The sequence below is a fragment of the Dipteris shenzhenensis genome, chromosome 28 (genome assembly GCF_047967505.1).
Source record: "Dipteris shenzhenensis isolate YYH24624 ecotype China chromosome 28, Dip_SZ_1.0, whole genome shotgun sequence".
Taxonomy (NCBI): domain Eukaryota; kingdom Viridiplantae; phylum Streptophyta; class Polypodiopsida; order Gleicheniales; family Dipteridaceae; genus Dipteris; species Dipteris shenzhenensis.
This window is the reverse complement of record NC_141623.1, coordinates 333849-350866: the sequence shown is the minus strand read 5'-3', so window position 1 is coordinate 350866 and position 17018 is coordinate 333849. Positions and strand designations below refer to the sequence as shown.

The 17018-nt window shown below is 42.6% G+C and overlaps 1 protein-coding gene across 1 annotated transcript; it reads right to left on the bottom strand.

Moving 5' to 3' along the window:
- Nucleotides 1–1010: 1010 nt before the first annotated feature.
- LOC147883011 (pentatricopeptide repeat-containing protein At3g09040, mitochondrial-like) lies at nt 1011–4207 on the bottom strand. Its single transcript, XM_087399817.1, has 2 exons — nt 3508–4207; nt 1011–3304 (listed from the first exon to the last, which is right to left on the bottom strand). Exons 1-2 carry the CDS (start codon nt 3508–3510, stop codon nt 1340–1342), a joined length of 1968 nt encoding a protein of 655 aa, XP_087255943.1. The 5' UTR covers nt 3511–4207; the 3' UTR covers nt 1011–1339.
- Between the last annotated feature and the right edge of the window lie 12811 nt (nt 4208–17018).

Sequence of the window (17018 nt, the reverse complement as noted above, 5' to 3'; positions counted from 1 at the left end):
TTGTTCTATGTTTACTGGTTGATATGTTAGGATTAGATTCCCATAAGGTATCTTGTATAATTTATCATGTGATGGAGAGCAAATTTTTAGCCAGGGCTACCACCCATAAATTATTCCCCGGCAATTTTGCTTGAGCAGCCCCGAAGAGGGGGCTTCCCCAGAAGAGAATCCGCATTCTTGACTCTCTGTTACAGGAACAAGAAGTACAAGATGCAGTGACATAGATTTGGAGTCAGCCCATTGATGGCCTAGATGGAGGATGGGCCACGTGGACAGCAGAGGCGATCCAGACGAGCAGCGAGGAGCTGCAGTCCCAGCCTCTGCACCGCCGCCGTCTCCTCCAAGCAGGTGAGCGAGCATTGAGAAGGGACCTGGCCTCAACATCGAGCGTCTCAGAGAGCAAGACCCAAAGTCACAGTGGCTAGCAGATAGATACGAATGTGCACGGCTGAACCTCCAGGATACGAAGACATGTTAGGAAGAGTTCTCTTACCACTTTTCTAGATCTTGGTGGCAACTGAGGTCTAGGAGATACGAGCTTGAGGGGCGGCTTTGGGTTTCAAAAGGATATTGCAGGGGCAGACAATGAACATCACACCTAGCACATTTGAGTCGACAACTATAGCTTCGTGATGGGGGACTAGCAAAGTACTCCGGCGGCCACTCCTCTCATAGACATCATCTACACCATACGTGCCATTTGGGAGCGCAGACTCCATGCTCTAGAGCCATCACCGAAAGGTGGGAGCGTTTTTGCAAGGCATGGCCTACAAGCATTTTCTATATCCTCAACGCGAACAAGAGGTATTCACTGGTTGTATAACCTACCACCCCCTTGTTCCAAAGATTCCCTAGCAAACAAGTTGGCCCTTTTCTGGCGACAACCAGTTCTCTTTTCTTTTTCCCAATGGTCAGCACCGTTTTTTGTTTTTGCTGATTTGTATGGTGTTTTATTTCAAGCATAAATAGCAGTTCCTTTTCTCTGGGGAAAAAAAAGTGTTGGGGGGAACTTTTCCTTCTGCCACCCACCCGATCAACTTATTCCATTTTCATGAAAAAATGAAGGAAAATGGAGGTGTGAAAGCTATAAGGTTGTGTGGGGTGATAATTTTGACAAATTTCTGCACACCTTGCAACTGTTTGCGTTGAATTATTTCGAGTGTACTGGGATGGTAGAGGTAGACCTGGCTTCCATGGCATCCATCGTCCATTCTCCCTATATTGAAGCCTTTTCATCATATGGTAAGTTTAAAGAGAAAACTGGTAACAACCCTCTGTTCATCACAGTTTTAGCAAGCCTCCACTGTTTAGGAGCACACTTTAGCAGAATCAAATATGGTCATTCACAACATTGATTCACAGCACGTTCTGCCCGCTTCACATCACCGTGAATTCTGCACGAACCAAACAAACAATGCCACGCAATCATAGACCTTCCAAATGGCATGCGATTTAGAAAATCCTCTGCCTCATCCAAGCATCCAGCACGGCCAAGAAGATCAATTACACATACAAGGTGATCGATTGTGTATATTGTTCCGAAATCAGCACCTATAGAAACAAATAAACGCCTACCATCATCAACCAATCCCGTATGGCTGCATGCACTGAGAACACACGTGAAGGTGGCATTGTCTGGCTTTATGCCTTCAAGTAGCATTCGGTTATAAAGGTCCAGAACAACGTCACCATAACCATTCTGTGCAAATGCTGCAATTATGGCCGTCCATGAGACCACATTCAGATGGGCCAATCTTCCAAACACATTGTTTGCGTCATGCACACTCCCACACGCACCATACATATTGATGAGAGCAGTTCCCACAAAGACATCTTGACCATACCCACTGTCCACAATTGTGGCATGAATCTTTTTTCCCACTTCCAAGGCAGCCAGGCTCGCACATGCATCAATAGCAGAGACAAGCGTCATGTTGTTTGGCTTGATTCCTTGAAGCTGCATCTGACAGAAGAGATCCAAAGCTTCCTTGCCATGGCCCTTCTGGACATATGCTGCAATCATGGCAGTCCAGGAGACTACATCTCGATGAGGCATTTTGCCAAAAACACTCCTAGCATCGTAGGCATAACCACATTTGCCATAACAGTTAATAAGAGCATTCCCAAGAGTCATATCTTGTGTGCAAAGGCTTTCACTTGTGGCATGAATCTCTTGCACCTCTTCGACAGATGCCAAGCTGGCACATGCAGTAAGAGCACAAACAAAGCTAACAATGTCTGGCTTGACATCTTCATACTGCATCTGGTGAAACAGATTCAGAGCCTCCTTGCCATACCCATTTTGATTAAATGCAGTAATGATTGCATTCCAAGAAATAACATCTCGATATGGCATGCTGCTAAACACACATTTTGCTTGATGCACACTTCCACACCTGCCATACATGCTGACAAGGGCGTTTTGCACCACCAAATCTTCTTCATACCCACTCTCACAAATGGCAACATGAAGTAGTTGCCCTTCCTCGAGTGTTGCCAGGCTGGTGCATGCATCCAGAGCATGGATAAAAGTAATGGTGTCTGGCTTTAAACCTTCGCATTGCATTTGATAGCAGAGACCCAGACCAAAATTGCCATGTCCATTTTGCACATAAGCTGCAATCATGGTTTTCCAAGCCACAACATCATGGCTAGCCATTCTGCCAAACACACTCCTTGCTTTTCCCACGCTCCCACACTTGCCATACATATTTATGAGTGCAGTACCAACCATGATATCTCTTCCCCACCCATATTTTACAGCGGCAGAATGGATTTTCTTGCCCTCTTCAAAGTCTGCTAGCCTGGCACAGACATCAAGAGCAACCATGAAGGCAACATTATCTGGCTTTAAACCGTCACTCTGCATCTGATGGAAGATATCTAGAGCCTCTATCTCGTGCCCATTCTCAGCTAACGCTGAAAGCATGGCAGTCCAAGAGACTACATCCCGATGATGCATTGCAGCAAAGACGCTTCTGGCATCGCACAGACTGCCACATTTGCCATACATGTTGATCAGTGCATTTCCAAGTGACACATTAGGAACGCAGTGACTCAAATGGATAGCTTCATGAATTCCTTTCCCTGTATTTAGCGCTACCAAACTGGTGCATGCATTGAGAGCACAAACAAAGGTTATGCTGTCTGATTTGACGTTTTGGAGCTGCATCTGTTGGAAGAGCTCCAGAGCCTCCATGGCATGCCCCTTTTGAACAAATGCAGCGATCATGGCATTCCACGAGACAACATCTCTGTTGGGCATTTTGCTGAACACACTCCTTGCATCCTCCAAGCTGCCATTCTGGACATATGCTTTTATTAGTATATTCCACGAAAACAAGTTAGGATTCGGTATAGAGTCAAACAGGGCTTGTGCATCGTTTACGCTGCCACAATTTGCATACATTTCAACAATACAATTCGCCAGAAATGTGTTATGATCATAACCGAGCCTGCTTATGCGAGCATGCACACGTCTACCATCAGATAGGGCCTTGACCTTACCATAACGCCTTAGAATAGAAGCCAAGGTATCCAAATTTGAATCCAACTGTGCGGGCTTCCCCATGAGTACAATTTCTGCCCTCCTAAGACTTTCTGCTGCTCACCATCTGCCTCCGACAAGGTCCTTGCCTTTATATTGGCTTCAAAGCGCTTTGTTGGGCCCCAACGATCAGGGGCCATGCCTCCTAGCAACTCGAATGGAAAAAATCCCCGCAGTTCGCTGTCGTGCTTGCCTTGAGGATTTTTGAAACTTCCTAATACAAACTTCCTTCCGACAAACATCTCACGTTGCGGTATTCATGAGGCAATGCCAACGAATTAACTCTTTGAGCTCCTAATCTACTCCATAGACACAAGCACCGCATGTGTAAAACTTTGCCATATCCCAAGGTCCGAGAAGACAAATGTTGCTAAATCATTCGACTCGAGATTAATATCTACCCTTTGGGTATGTCCTAAACATTGCTGTTCGGGACCGTGGCAACGGCAACTGTCATGTTGTACGTCGTTTTTGTCGGATTCCTTCCGAAATGATCCTGAGGCAACTATATCTTCAAGGTGAGCCCATGACAGTGTTCTGCTCATCATAGCCCTTGCTGTGGAGACCCGCTCCTCAGTGTCGCTTTGTTGGGTGGCAAGCGTTAGCTAGGTGAAGTTGCGCTCACATGATCTCTGTCTTGCTCTCTCTCCTCTCTAGCATAGTGCCATCTCATATAAGGGTGTTTATAGACTAGAGCCGCCCATCGTGCGTTGAATGCATCTGGGCCGTGGGCAGGTAATCTTGCCCGTCCATGATCCGTGGGTGGTGCCCATGGTGCTGAAGTCTATAAACACCCTTCGTTTTGCACATAAGGTTAGTAGAAAATAATATTTGTTAGTTCACAAAATTAAACAAGATGAATTACATTCATTAGGCCTTGGTGGGGAAGGGGTTGATCTTTGTTGAAAGTGTAGTATACACAAGTGGTGTAACCAATAATACACACCTGTTGTTCATGATGGATATGTTCATCCAAATATGGTCTAACGTGGAGTCGTGGATTATTGTGCGTGCATAAATGAGCTAATCCATCTTGCGACTTGCCATGAATTGTTGGAGTTTTGTCAGCTTTTGTATTTTCTGGTTGATGTTGAAGTCTCCTAAGATGTAAGTTGATATGCCACATTTTATTTTCATGAGCATTTTTGGAGTGTGCAAATAAGGACGTTTGTACTCGATTTCGGTGACTTATACGATTTGCAATGTTAAGGAGTGGAAGATAGTGAGCAAGCCTTGAACACCTAGTAGCATCTTTTGTAAAGTTGGAGTTCTTTTCTGTAATATGTCACATTTCCCAACTTTTGATCTTCACAAATATGGTGGAATCCTGGAATCTGGTATTGTAGATGCAAGAGTGATATTGCTCGAGTGGATGTCTCCTTCGTGCAATTGTGTTTAAGGAGAGTAAGGTGGATAAGTGGTTTTATTATACGGTAAAGTCAGTTTGTTGAAGCTGCCTTGCACTAAAAGACTTGAGGTGCTCAATACCCTAGAGGACAATTGTGTCAACTTTGATATGTTTTTGTTGCAATTCTGTCAAAATGTATAGGTTTGTAAGGTCACGTACCCATGAGAGTGATGTGTAAACAAGACCATGTAATTTGATGTTAAAAGGGTCCAATGCTAAGGAGTCCATAAAAAGGCCTTTGTGAGTGGTGATTTTTTTGTACTACTACTGGCTGTATGGAGAATTGTGTTAAGATGGTTTTTTCCTATTTGAAACTCACGAGCAACTTGGAGGATTGGAGTCCATGTTTGTGGAATGTCTTCTCCATAGAGAAGTTTTGTGTAAGTGTGTATGTGTGTGTTTAGATTAAAAAGTCTTATCAATAATTAAGCCATACAATTAATTTTCTTCTTTAGTTAATTTACTCTTTCTGTAAATGCAGCTTTAGTCTATTGGTACATTTCCTTTTAAACTAAGTTAATGCATTATTTATTAGTGCTTTCCTTTGTGAAATTAGTATACTTTTATATGCTAAAATCTAGAGGGATGTTCTTGTTCCTAGGTAAAACGATAACAAGCCAGGGAAAATAGGCATTATCTGGCTATCCAAATTAAGCTATACTATTCTAACATATAGTTTATTTGGATGGTGGCAGGTAAGTGGACCCTGACCTTGGAGCTTGGACTACTTGACGGATTTGACACCCTACTGGGGTTTGGTTGTAATAATACATTTGAAATTAAATGTAATTTGAGTTCTTCAAGTATTTATTCTCCATATCTGATTTTTCTTTTTGTCAATGTTGTTAAGCTATTCTATGACTGAATCAATTGTATGGTTCATTGATTGATGGGATTATTAAATCTACACACACACACACATGTATACTTCCCCAACTATGAATTATTATTTTATGTATCCCCCGTGAAATCTTCCCTTTGCACTCTCTTTTTAACCACCCCACACACCAAGCACGCTAATCCTCCCATATCCTCCAATCCCTTCTCAATCCATGCACTCATTTGCTCCTTACTCCACTTGTGACTTAAACTTTTTTAAATTATCTAAGAATCCATATGGTTGTCTACATTCTTAGGTAAAGTGATAACAAGCTGGGGAAAATAGGAATTACTTGTCTACACAAACGTTACTATGATGTTCTAACACCTAGCTTGTTTGGATGGTGGTAGGTAAGTGGACCCAGACCGCAAAACCTAGACTACCTAAGGATTTGAAATCTTTTTTCATTATTGTGTTTGTCAAACTCAATATTATGAAAATTTCTTAATTTTGGTGGAAATTTTTGCAAACTCTAGTTGTTCCATTTTTCAACTTAGATGTCTCAAACATTTTTTTCTTATATGTTCCCCTTTTTTTACTTTTTATCCCGTTGATGGAATTAATTGTATGGCTCAATTATTGATCTCTCTCTCTCTCTCTCTCTCTCTCTCTCACTCACACACACACACACACACACACACACACACACACACACACACATACACACACACACACACAAACTGGCCACAACTCTTATTATTTAGGGGGGTTTAGTTCCCAAAAAGAGACCAAATTACAAAACATGGCCAATTACAAAGGGGCACATTGCTGGTAGCCGATGCACGTATGCAAAAAAATCTGGCACTAGATCAAGCATGGCCCCCAAAAGTCTCACCTCATGACCATTCACAATGAAATGCACCCAAAGATCATTTAATGTCCTCTAGTCTGCTTTCCTTGCATCCCATAGACGCACGCATGTTCTGATTCCTTCCTTTTTAGGCTTTGAGTGCTCGGTATATGCAACACAATAATAGTTTTTCGCGATTGACAGTTACAACCAAGCTCCACCAAATATTCTCCTTGAGGCTAGCATCCCCTCTTAACCAACTTCTTTCTTTCCATGAGTAAGCATCAGATAGCAAGTGTTCCATGCTTTACTAACCTTATAACTAGATCATTTGCTAAGCCCAAGCCTCCCCTTAGCTTGGGAAACTTCAAGGCACCCTAGGGGATATAATGCATTCTTCATCTTCCATCATCCTGCACCCAAAGAAATGGCCTGAACATCTTCTCAATCTCGAATCAGTGGCACTTTTTGAAATTCCACACTGTAGCAAAATAAGTCGATGTAGTAGCTAGCACATGTTGAATTATCATGATAATGCATGAGCATTCCATCCCAAAGGCATCCCCCCCATATGCAAAGCTTCTGTCTCATCTTCTTCTTAAACCAGTCAAACCGTGGGCGAAGTGAAGTCCTGAAACCTAGAGAGGCTCCTAGCAGGTAATGCACTATTTCTCCCCTTTGAATATGGTAGAATGGTAGGACCTTAGCCCATCCTAGAAGGGACGGCACCTTAATTGCAAAGGTCTTGGTCCAACTACACTTAGAACCCAAAACTTACGTACATCATCAAGTAAATTCTCCATAGTAGCAGAGCATCAAGTATATTCTCCACAGTAGCTTGATCTTTCTTAGAGAAAGCAATGATGTCTAAATTTAATGCCAAAGTGCACAGGCTGCATGCTGTGATTCATTCCTTAAGCCCATGGTTGTTTTGGCTTTTGGGTGGCCGGGCAATTGCCGGTTCTAGATTGTTGTGCGAGTGTTACTATGTCAATGGTCATGCAACGCACCAAATGAAGCATGTGAAGTGAGTCATACTAGAAAGAGTGCACACAAATGCAAGACAAGTGAAGTGGTGAGAATGGGATTCTTTGAGAGATGAGTTCTATTATGTAAATCCAAACTGCCTAGATATGGTTGCAATCGACACACATTAATCATCCTTAGTAATCCCTTGGACCTTGACTATAGGACTTTGACTCCTCAGACCCTAGCTACAAGATATACTATCATGAAACTTACATAGGTGGTAGGTACTACCCACAACCTTTACAACCATAAATATTCTTGACATTCATTTTCTTACTGTCAAGCCTCCTTCATTCAGCTCTAACATATGCCGCCTCTTTCTTGTCTTTTGCACCACCCGTTGACATATGCCTTTACTTGCCCTCAAAAGGGATACCAAAAATTAATGCTGACAGTTGGATTTTGGAGGTAATGCATTTGCCAAGGCCTTTGATCACCCTATAAGAATATTGCTAAGGTCCTTCATTTGAGGATTCAGGATGTGTGTAGATGGTGGTTGACCAAGAAGAGAACGGGCTTATTAGGTCCATATACATTTTTAAAAATGTGATTAATGTCTCGAGCCTTAGATCATGCGTGCTCAATTAGTCAAAAATTCCTCTTGTTTAGGTTTGGTCCAAACAAAGCTTATGAGAGTGAGTGATGGGGCTTTTGGTGGTATTTGATAGATTGGGCTTTGGGGCCAAATTCAACCATATGGATTCCTCTCTGTTTTAGAATGCATCAACAATCTTGGGCTTAAATAGCTGGGTGGTGGGGAGACATGAGTTAAGATGCTTTGTGAGGTAGGGGTGGCTCCTGGCCCTTTTGTTGTTTGTAATATGCTAGGTTCCTCTAATCTCATTATTTCAGTAGAGAATCACAGATGATTGATCAAGGGCATTACGCTCCCCTCGGGTAGAAAATTTGCTCCTAGCCCTTTGCTAATGACATTGTTGCCCCCCTTGGGGCAACCAAATATGCAGCTGGGGCTGCATAATGAAGGACGAAGGGGTAGAGGTGAGGGACAAAGAAAATGAGGTCAACTTCCTGCACATGACTTCTTGAATAGTGCCCATCTCCTCCAAGGATCAAATGGAAGCCTATCATTGACTCATTTAAGTGCATCTAACATTCACTCCTTTCAGGAGTTGTTTGGGGCATAGACACTGTTGTCTCTGTCTCTCCCAAGTCCAAGTTTCGAGGGTGCCAGTCATGTCATTGATCGTTGTAGCAAGTGTAGCATAGGTCCTAGAGTCAAATGCCAATGAGAGGTGTAGGCTAAAGTGTGGAAAGGAGATCTCATGCACGCATGGCTAAGAAAGAGGGCTTAATCACGATGATGGATGGAGGCTTCTGCCTCGACAGGAGTTCAAGGGTTTAGAAGGGGGATGCAGGGTTTGGAAGGGGACATGGTTGAGAGAGCTAGCTAGGAGCTCCAAGATTTAGAGAGGGTTGCAAGAAGCAGGAGGAGTCCAGGGTTAAGGACTGGAGAGCTAGTCTCCTTTGCAATTTCAAGGGGTAAGGGTTTAGGAGGAGGGACAAGGGAGAAGAAAGAGGGAGAAGGGAGGAGGAGGAAGAGGAGGAGGAGGAGGAGGGAGGAGGGAGGAGGAGGAGAGAGGAGGAGGAGGAGGGAGGAGGAGGAAGGAGGAAGGAGGAGGAGGAGGAGGAGGAAGAGGGAGTACAAGGGTAGGGAGTGCAAGGGTAAGGGCATGCTAGAACACGATAGTGTAAGAGAGCATGGACGCAATGGAGATCAATCACATGAACACAAAAGTGAGCTTGAACACTGAACCCCAAAGAGTGGGAGATTCATTCCATTGAGAGAGATTTATGCATGTTGGTCTCTACACAATCTGTAGGTGCCTCCAGGGTGGGACCTCTTTTATAGGGGACCTTTTGGACAAGAGTCCCTCCACTTTTTGGGGGGGTCTCTTGGGTCTCTATACTAAGTGGGGGAACCTCATGAGTCCCTATAAAAAGTGGGGGGACCTTTTGAGTCTCTACACAATGTGGGGGGACCTCCAAAAGTGTAGGCTTTTAGTCTTTCTTAGGGAGTGCAAGGGTAAGGGCATGCTAGAACATGATAGTGTAAGAGAGCATGGACGCAATGGAGATCAATCACATGAACACAATAGTGAGCTTGAATAATGAACCCAAAGGGTGGGATCTTCATTCCATTGAGAGAGATTTATACATGTTGGTCTCTACACAATTCATAGGTACCTCTAGGGTGGGATCTCTTTCATAAGGGACCTTTTGGGCAAGAGTCCTCCACTTTTTGGGGGGACCTCTTGGGTCTGGTGAAAAGTTGGAGATAGCCTAATTAAGCTAAGATCAAAGTGCTAATTTCACAATTCTTGCAAAGGGGGGATGTGAAGCCTGAATATCCTTTGCTAACACAAGGTCTTTCCACTTAGTCTTTCCCTCTATTAATTAGTCTTTGCCGATTCATAAGGTCTTTCCACTTGGACTTCCCTATTAATTATTCACACTCCTATTTACACCCCTCCTCTCCTCTCTTTTCCACTAATTAATACATTTTTAAAATTCTTATCAATCAGGGGACCTATTACCAAGAGGACACATAGTGCTAGGAGCATTGCCCTAAGGAAATAGGCACATATAGTCGATGGGTTTTTAAAAACCTCCATGGAGAGTCTACATGGGCTATGTGCATCCAACTCTATTGTGACTCATAGTTTCATTACTTGTTGATAGATTTTAATGTTATTACATACATCTACTGATAATTAAACTTGATATTTTTTGTCATGGAGCATGTAACTGCTAACTCAAAACACAACCTAAACTCTATCACTTTATCATTTCTTTCAATTTTTATTAAATTTACAAACATGAGACATCGTACAAGGTCCATGGAGTCATCCCCTAAAAATGTCAAGATAGTGATATGTTCTTCTCCTCTTCTCCCTTCTCTTCTTCCTTCGTGCTCCCACTCCTAGCTGGGCTGAACTCCATGGCCTAGACTAGGGGTTTGGAGTCACCATCAAGCTGATCTTACTTAGGGGTTTGGAGTCACCATCAAGCTGATCTTACTTAGGAAGAACTTTAGGAGCTCCCCCCCAATCGTTTCTCACCTTCAGGCGAAGCTCTACTAGGGTACTGCTCCTGCTCCAGACTGGTTTTTTCACAGACAAAGAATCAAGCATAACTTTTTGAGGTTTGCTCGGATTACTTCGAAGTAAAAAGAAATTTTGTTCCTTAGAAGCTAAGCTACATATTTTTCTTCTGGTTCAAAGTCATATTCTGTCTTGTTAGCACGATATCAGCATTGCAAACAGGGGGGTCTTGGTAATCTATCATTTTTTCAATGAGTGACAGAAAAGTAGAAAAGCAGCCTTCCTATGCTACAATAGTAGCATCACCTTTGCCCAATACTAGGCAGAATGAAGTCATCCTCCTTCAATAGTAAGTTCTCCTTCTCAAGAAGGAGAATAGTGACCTAAAAGATAGGTTCTAGAAGTTAGAAGATAGAGTGAAAACTGTTGAGCTCAAACTCAACAATCCTATCCCTAATGTAGTTTTAGATGAGGAGCTAGTCTCTACTCAAATGGAAGAGTTGCACAAGAAGCTTATGGGAGAGATTCAAGAGAATTTTAAAGGAGAGATAAAGAGCTCTTTAGGTAACAAGTCCAGAAGGAAGTAAAGGAGCAAGTTGAAAGGCAGCTCAACTCAAAGAAACTAAGGATTGGAGGACTACTAGACAATTGGAATGTAGCAGAAGACAGTGGGAGTGAGACCCTCAAAAAACTCAGCAAATCTCTACCAAGAATTAATTGGGGAGTTGTTGAGGAAAAGTGGTCTTAGCCTTCTTCTTTTCTAATGAAGCCCGATGAAATAACCAATTAATTTGAGTATCATTGATGGCAGACCACAACGAATGTAGTGTTGATCTTTTTTATGATTTCTATTATTGTTGTTCTTGTTGTTATCAATCAAGAGTGTTGGGTGATCGTATAGATGTAGAGCTAGGCACTTTTTACTCTATTTAGTTGATCAAACTAGTTTCTACTTTGTAAAGATTGTCCAAACCAATGGTGGGGGGTCTAGGTACTACTCAGCCTTTCCCACCATGAGTCAAGGATTGCTATGTCAATCTCTATCATCCATATGATTTCCTCTCTCAAATGCAAAATGGAATGCATCTTGGCCTCCACTTTGAGAGAAAGCTGTCTCCATATCCCAAAGGACCTTGCTGGGCCACCATGCCACTGTGCCTAGCTAGTATGTGATCACTATCCTAACATGAATCTCTTTAGATCCCAAACCTTTGGGTTCTAGATGACTAGTAACACCCAGACTCCTCTCAACATGTGGGGCTTGCTTAGAGGATTCCACCAAATAGGCGCTTCCAAATTTGAGAGGGATCCTCGTCAAGGGGGAGTCCTTCCTTGTAAGGGGGGCATCCAAAAAATCCATTTTTGAGACCACTTCCTTTGTCTACCTGTACAAGCATGTTCCTGAGAAGCCCTCACTAAAGAAATATCTTGCGGTATCACCAACTTGAGCAACAAGGCTCTCCTCTACATCTCGAGATCAATGATGCCAAGATCTCCTTGAGCCTATGATAGAATCATCATCTACCAAGCCACCCTGCTGGCTCTAGTGTTCCCAGTGCCATTCGAACCTACCCATAAGAAGTTGTGCATTGGCCATGTATCCCCTGTGAAAATACATATAGGAGGCAACATGCCAAGTCATATCCAAGAGAGCCTGATTGACCACAAATGCCCTATCTACTACTAGGGAGATTTTGGCTAAGCTCTAGTGTCAAATCTTGTGCCAAAAGCTCTCTAATATAGTGGCTATCTATTGTTCCACTAAAATATCAATGCTAGCTAACAACCAAGGTATGTAACAATGTGGCTACATGATATCCACTCGAAGGTATGTAACACTATGGCAACCAAGGCATGTAACATTGTAGCCACACGATATCCACTTGAACCGTCAAGTAGCCCCCCGATCCTAGATCTCTTGAACCTCCTTAGGCTATGAGAAAGCCAATTGATTTGTTATCTTGGCCCCTAAGGCATAGAAATAAGTCTCTAGTGCTCTCCTAACCTCCTCCAAACTCTTCATTTAGACCTCCACAAATAGTGTCATGTCATTTGCAAGCTCAGAGTTAAGAAGCTCCTCCTCTCGGTGGACCATGAGGCCCATCCCTATGAGGCCTAATCCATGAGAACTCTAGAAGTTACCTAGAGCCTCTTTCATGAATAGAAATAGGGAGGGGGCTAAAGGGAAACCCTGGTGAACTGATTGGACAATCTAGATGGCTCCACTGCTTAGCCCCCACCAGTGAGCATTTGGCTAGTGCTACCTACATACAAGGTAGAGACCCCTCAAATCCACCTCTCTAAGAAGCCCAACTGTTGCATGGTGCCCTCTAGAAAGGACCACTCCACCCTATCATAGGTTTTCTTGAAATCCAAGAGACGGATCACAAGAGACTATGAATCCTCCCTGGCCCAATCAACGACCTTGAAGAAAGTGAAGATATTTTCTAGAATACTGCACTCTAGAACAAAACCTATTTGAGTACATGGATGATATCTATGAGACTCAAGACCTTGGATAATATATGCTGTATCCAAGAACTAATGAGTCTCCATTAGTGTATGTCAGATCTATCTCCCCCCTTGCAATTAAATAAATCACTCAAGGATGGAGGATGGGATCCTAAGTCAAATATCTCCCAAAAATCCATCCATAAGGTGGGGAGAATGTGCTCCCAAAAGCATCAAAAGAAGGACAGAGTCAGTCCATATTCTTCTAGACACTTCTAGGTTGGGAGGGCTTTGAGGGGCATTGAGAGCTCCTCGTTGTGGTAAAAGCTGCCTCCACCTACATACCCATGCTCTAGGAGACTACCAAAGAAATATGGCCCTAGACAGCCTCCAACGCAAGGAAACTTATGGGTATAACTCCTTAGCCTAGAACAAACAATAATAGAAGTCCAAGGTCTCATGCCAACAATCTCCTACAGGTCTTAGTGAATCTGCCTACTCTCATCCCTCAATCATTAAAGATGGGTCCCTACTAACCTAGCTTGCTAAGTTGCTCTATGGAAGAAAAATCTCACCTTAAATTATGTGGTTTTTGACACTGCCTAAGAGCTTGATCTTGAAGCTCCTTGTTTCCTCTCTAAATGGCATCTACTACCCAAGTTGTCCACCCCTATTTGGAGGCCTACATGTCTTTAGCTTCATGAGCTTTTGCATAAGTAATGGAATTTGAAGGCCATTCACATGTGCAAATACTCCTCAATAGAATGCAATAGTTGAAAGGAAGAATGGGACTTTAGCAGATAGTGCCAGAGCAATGCCCAGTGAGAAGCATCTTTCTAATCAATATTGGACAAAAGCAATTGCCACTGCAAACTACTTGCTTATTTGGCTTCCAACTAGACCAATTCAAGGTATGACACCTTAAGAGGCAATCATTGGATACATGCCACACATTGAGCATCTCCGCAGATTTGGTTCGAGAGCATATACTTGCATACATGATGATCATCGCAAAAAGTTGGATGTCAAGTCACTTAAATGCATCATGGTTGGCTATAGTGAAGAAAGTAAAGCATACAAGTTGTATGATCCAATTAAGCGAAAAGTAATAATCTCTAGAGATGCAATTTTTTATGAAGAATTAAAATGGAAAACATCAAATAAACAGGAGATGGCCACACTGATTACTCAGTTAGCTTCATAAAATTACTGATGAAGAAGAGCAAAAATTACAAGAGAATCCACCAAAAGAGTAGCAACTCAAACGATCTACTAGAGAGAGCCGCCCACTAGCCAAATTGACATATGCTCAGAAAGGCAAAGCAATTCAGATTGAAACCACCAATTATGCCCTTATGACTACCATTATGGTTATAGAAGTGCCAGTGTACTTTGAGGATGCAGTTGACAAGCCAAAATGGCAAACTACTATGAATGAAGAGATGGATGCTTTGTACAAAAAAAAGACTTGGAATTTATGTGACCACCCACCAGGAAAAAAGGCCATTACAAACAAATGGGTTTACAAAGTAAAGTACAATCCAGATGGAAGCATTTGAAAGGTACCAAGCTAGACTAATTGCAAAAGGTTTTGCATAGCAATATGGTCAAAATTATGATGAGACTTATGGTCAAGTAGCAAAGATGGATTTCCTAAGTTTTTTAATATCAGTTGCCACACTTAGTAGATGGAATGTGTACTAGCCAGATGTCAGAAATGCTTTTCTCAATGGTTACCTAGGTGAGGAAGTCTACATGAAGAAACCAACATGATATGTTGAAAAAGGGAAAGAGCACCAGGTTCTATTGAGAGTTGTAGTGCCATGAGCACATGTAGAGCAAAGGTATGAGTAAAGGGCAAGCTGCCATGGAGGAGATATCCCACATGTGAGCAAGCATATGGATGTAAGTACCCTCACCTATAAAAGGGCGGTTCATTTGAAGTAATATCAATCAAGCACTTTGCATTATCTCAATATTCTCTTTATGAGTCCAAGTTAATCTATCTTGGAACCTAATTGACTTGAGGTACATGTCATGAGCACTCTCTTCATCATGTTTGCACTTAGGTTGCATCCTCCTTAGATTAGTGTTGTATTAGGATGTTGTCTTAGTGACTAGGAGAGTATGATCCTCACTTTGTCATGGTATTAGAGCTTAGGTCTAGTCTCCTAGGTTAGTTGTAGGCATGTCTTAGGAGCTCATGAGTTCTCCTAGGTTAGTTTTAGTTTTTAGATGGAGAGTTCCTTCTTGGTTTCCTTATGTTTTTGTAAAGGAGTTGAAATTTTCCATCTCCCCATTTTGAAAGAGAGCGATTCCTTCATAAGCTCTTGAGAGATTGAAAGATCTATGGTGAGAGAGAGTGTTCTTCTTCCTTTTTACTTCGAGTGAGAAAGGAAAGATAGGGAGAGTTTCGTGATATTTCTGAGAGGAAATCTTTTCTTTAGAGATTCCTAAGAGACAAAGCAATGACCGCTCCCTTGATGTAGACTATGCCAAAAAGAAGTTCCTGAATGCTCCTGTAGCCAGCCAACTCTCCTACTCAGCCCATGCTTCATATCTAGCAATGAATATAAGTGTTGTAACACCAAGCTCCAATGCAGTCCTGCAACACAGAGCTTGCACAAATAGCCCATCGACAAAGCCAAGCATTCGTCGACTATAGCACACGATTCAATGTGAGTAGGTAGGACTACTGGGTAGACTCATAGGTCATGACTAGGGCTGTAGTAAACAAGGCCAACTCATGTAGCAACCGAACAATAGACTTCACCGCAATGTAGCCTCAAGTTTGAGCAGATGAGCAGCAGACCTAGGACTCCTTCCAGATCTCGAACACAAAGGTAGCTACAAGCTACTTGGGGATAGCCAAGCTGCCTAACGATGACAAAGAGAAGCATCACCGAATCAAAATGAAATTACAGAGAAGTTTAAGAGCAACTTGACGGTCGAGGAACCACAGTCTGAGTCTAGCTATTTGCAAATGTCTAGTGGAATTTCTATGAGTGCAGCGCATCGCCAACGAGCAGAAACAACAATAAGCCATCAAGCAGGCTCTCGGCCAAAAACAGCTCCACGAGCTCTAGTGAACCCGACCAGCAAGCGACCTCTCCATCGCGTCGACGCTTCAGATTTCCGGGCTCTCCATCGCATCGTCACCTCAGAGAAGCTGCATATCTATTTTCTCTTTCTTCTCTAAGGTTCCCACAAAAAGCCACATGGCAGGATAAGGCTTAACAGTGGTTAAGTTAATCCAACCACAATTAACCTTGCTTAGTTGGGTGTGATCATTGACTGCTAGTTAACTTTAACTTGGGTAGAATTAACCTTGGTCAACAAGTAGATAGGGTTAGTTAAGCCACATCAGTATGCACAGTCAGTAGTGCCTTCTAAGCACACAGCCTCTTGTTAAGCACAGTTTGGAATTCTGCATGTGAATCCCTGTGCCACATCATCAAAAGCCCTCTTCTTCACAAAAACTTCAACAAGGCGTAACTTGCAATCTAGGAGGAATTTGGAGACACTCCAAAAGGGAAAAGTGATTGTCTTTTTGAGCTCTACGCACGTATCAGGTCAGAATCATTGTTAGCAATCAGACACTACCATTGAAGCAAAATAAAGCTCATGGTAAGACCTTTGCAACAAATGACAAATCAAAGCATGAATGCACACATCATTGTCATAAGCATGCTAAAAGCACAAGTGTATGAGATGACCATAGCACGAAGCATGGCATCCACACATAAAGCATCAAGGCACATGGAAGAACAAAGCATACATGCATGAAGCTACACCAAGCAAAGAAGCAAATGCCATCGTCATCAAGCCATGAGCCAAAAGGTGACATCAAT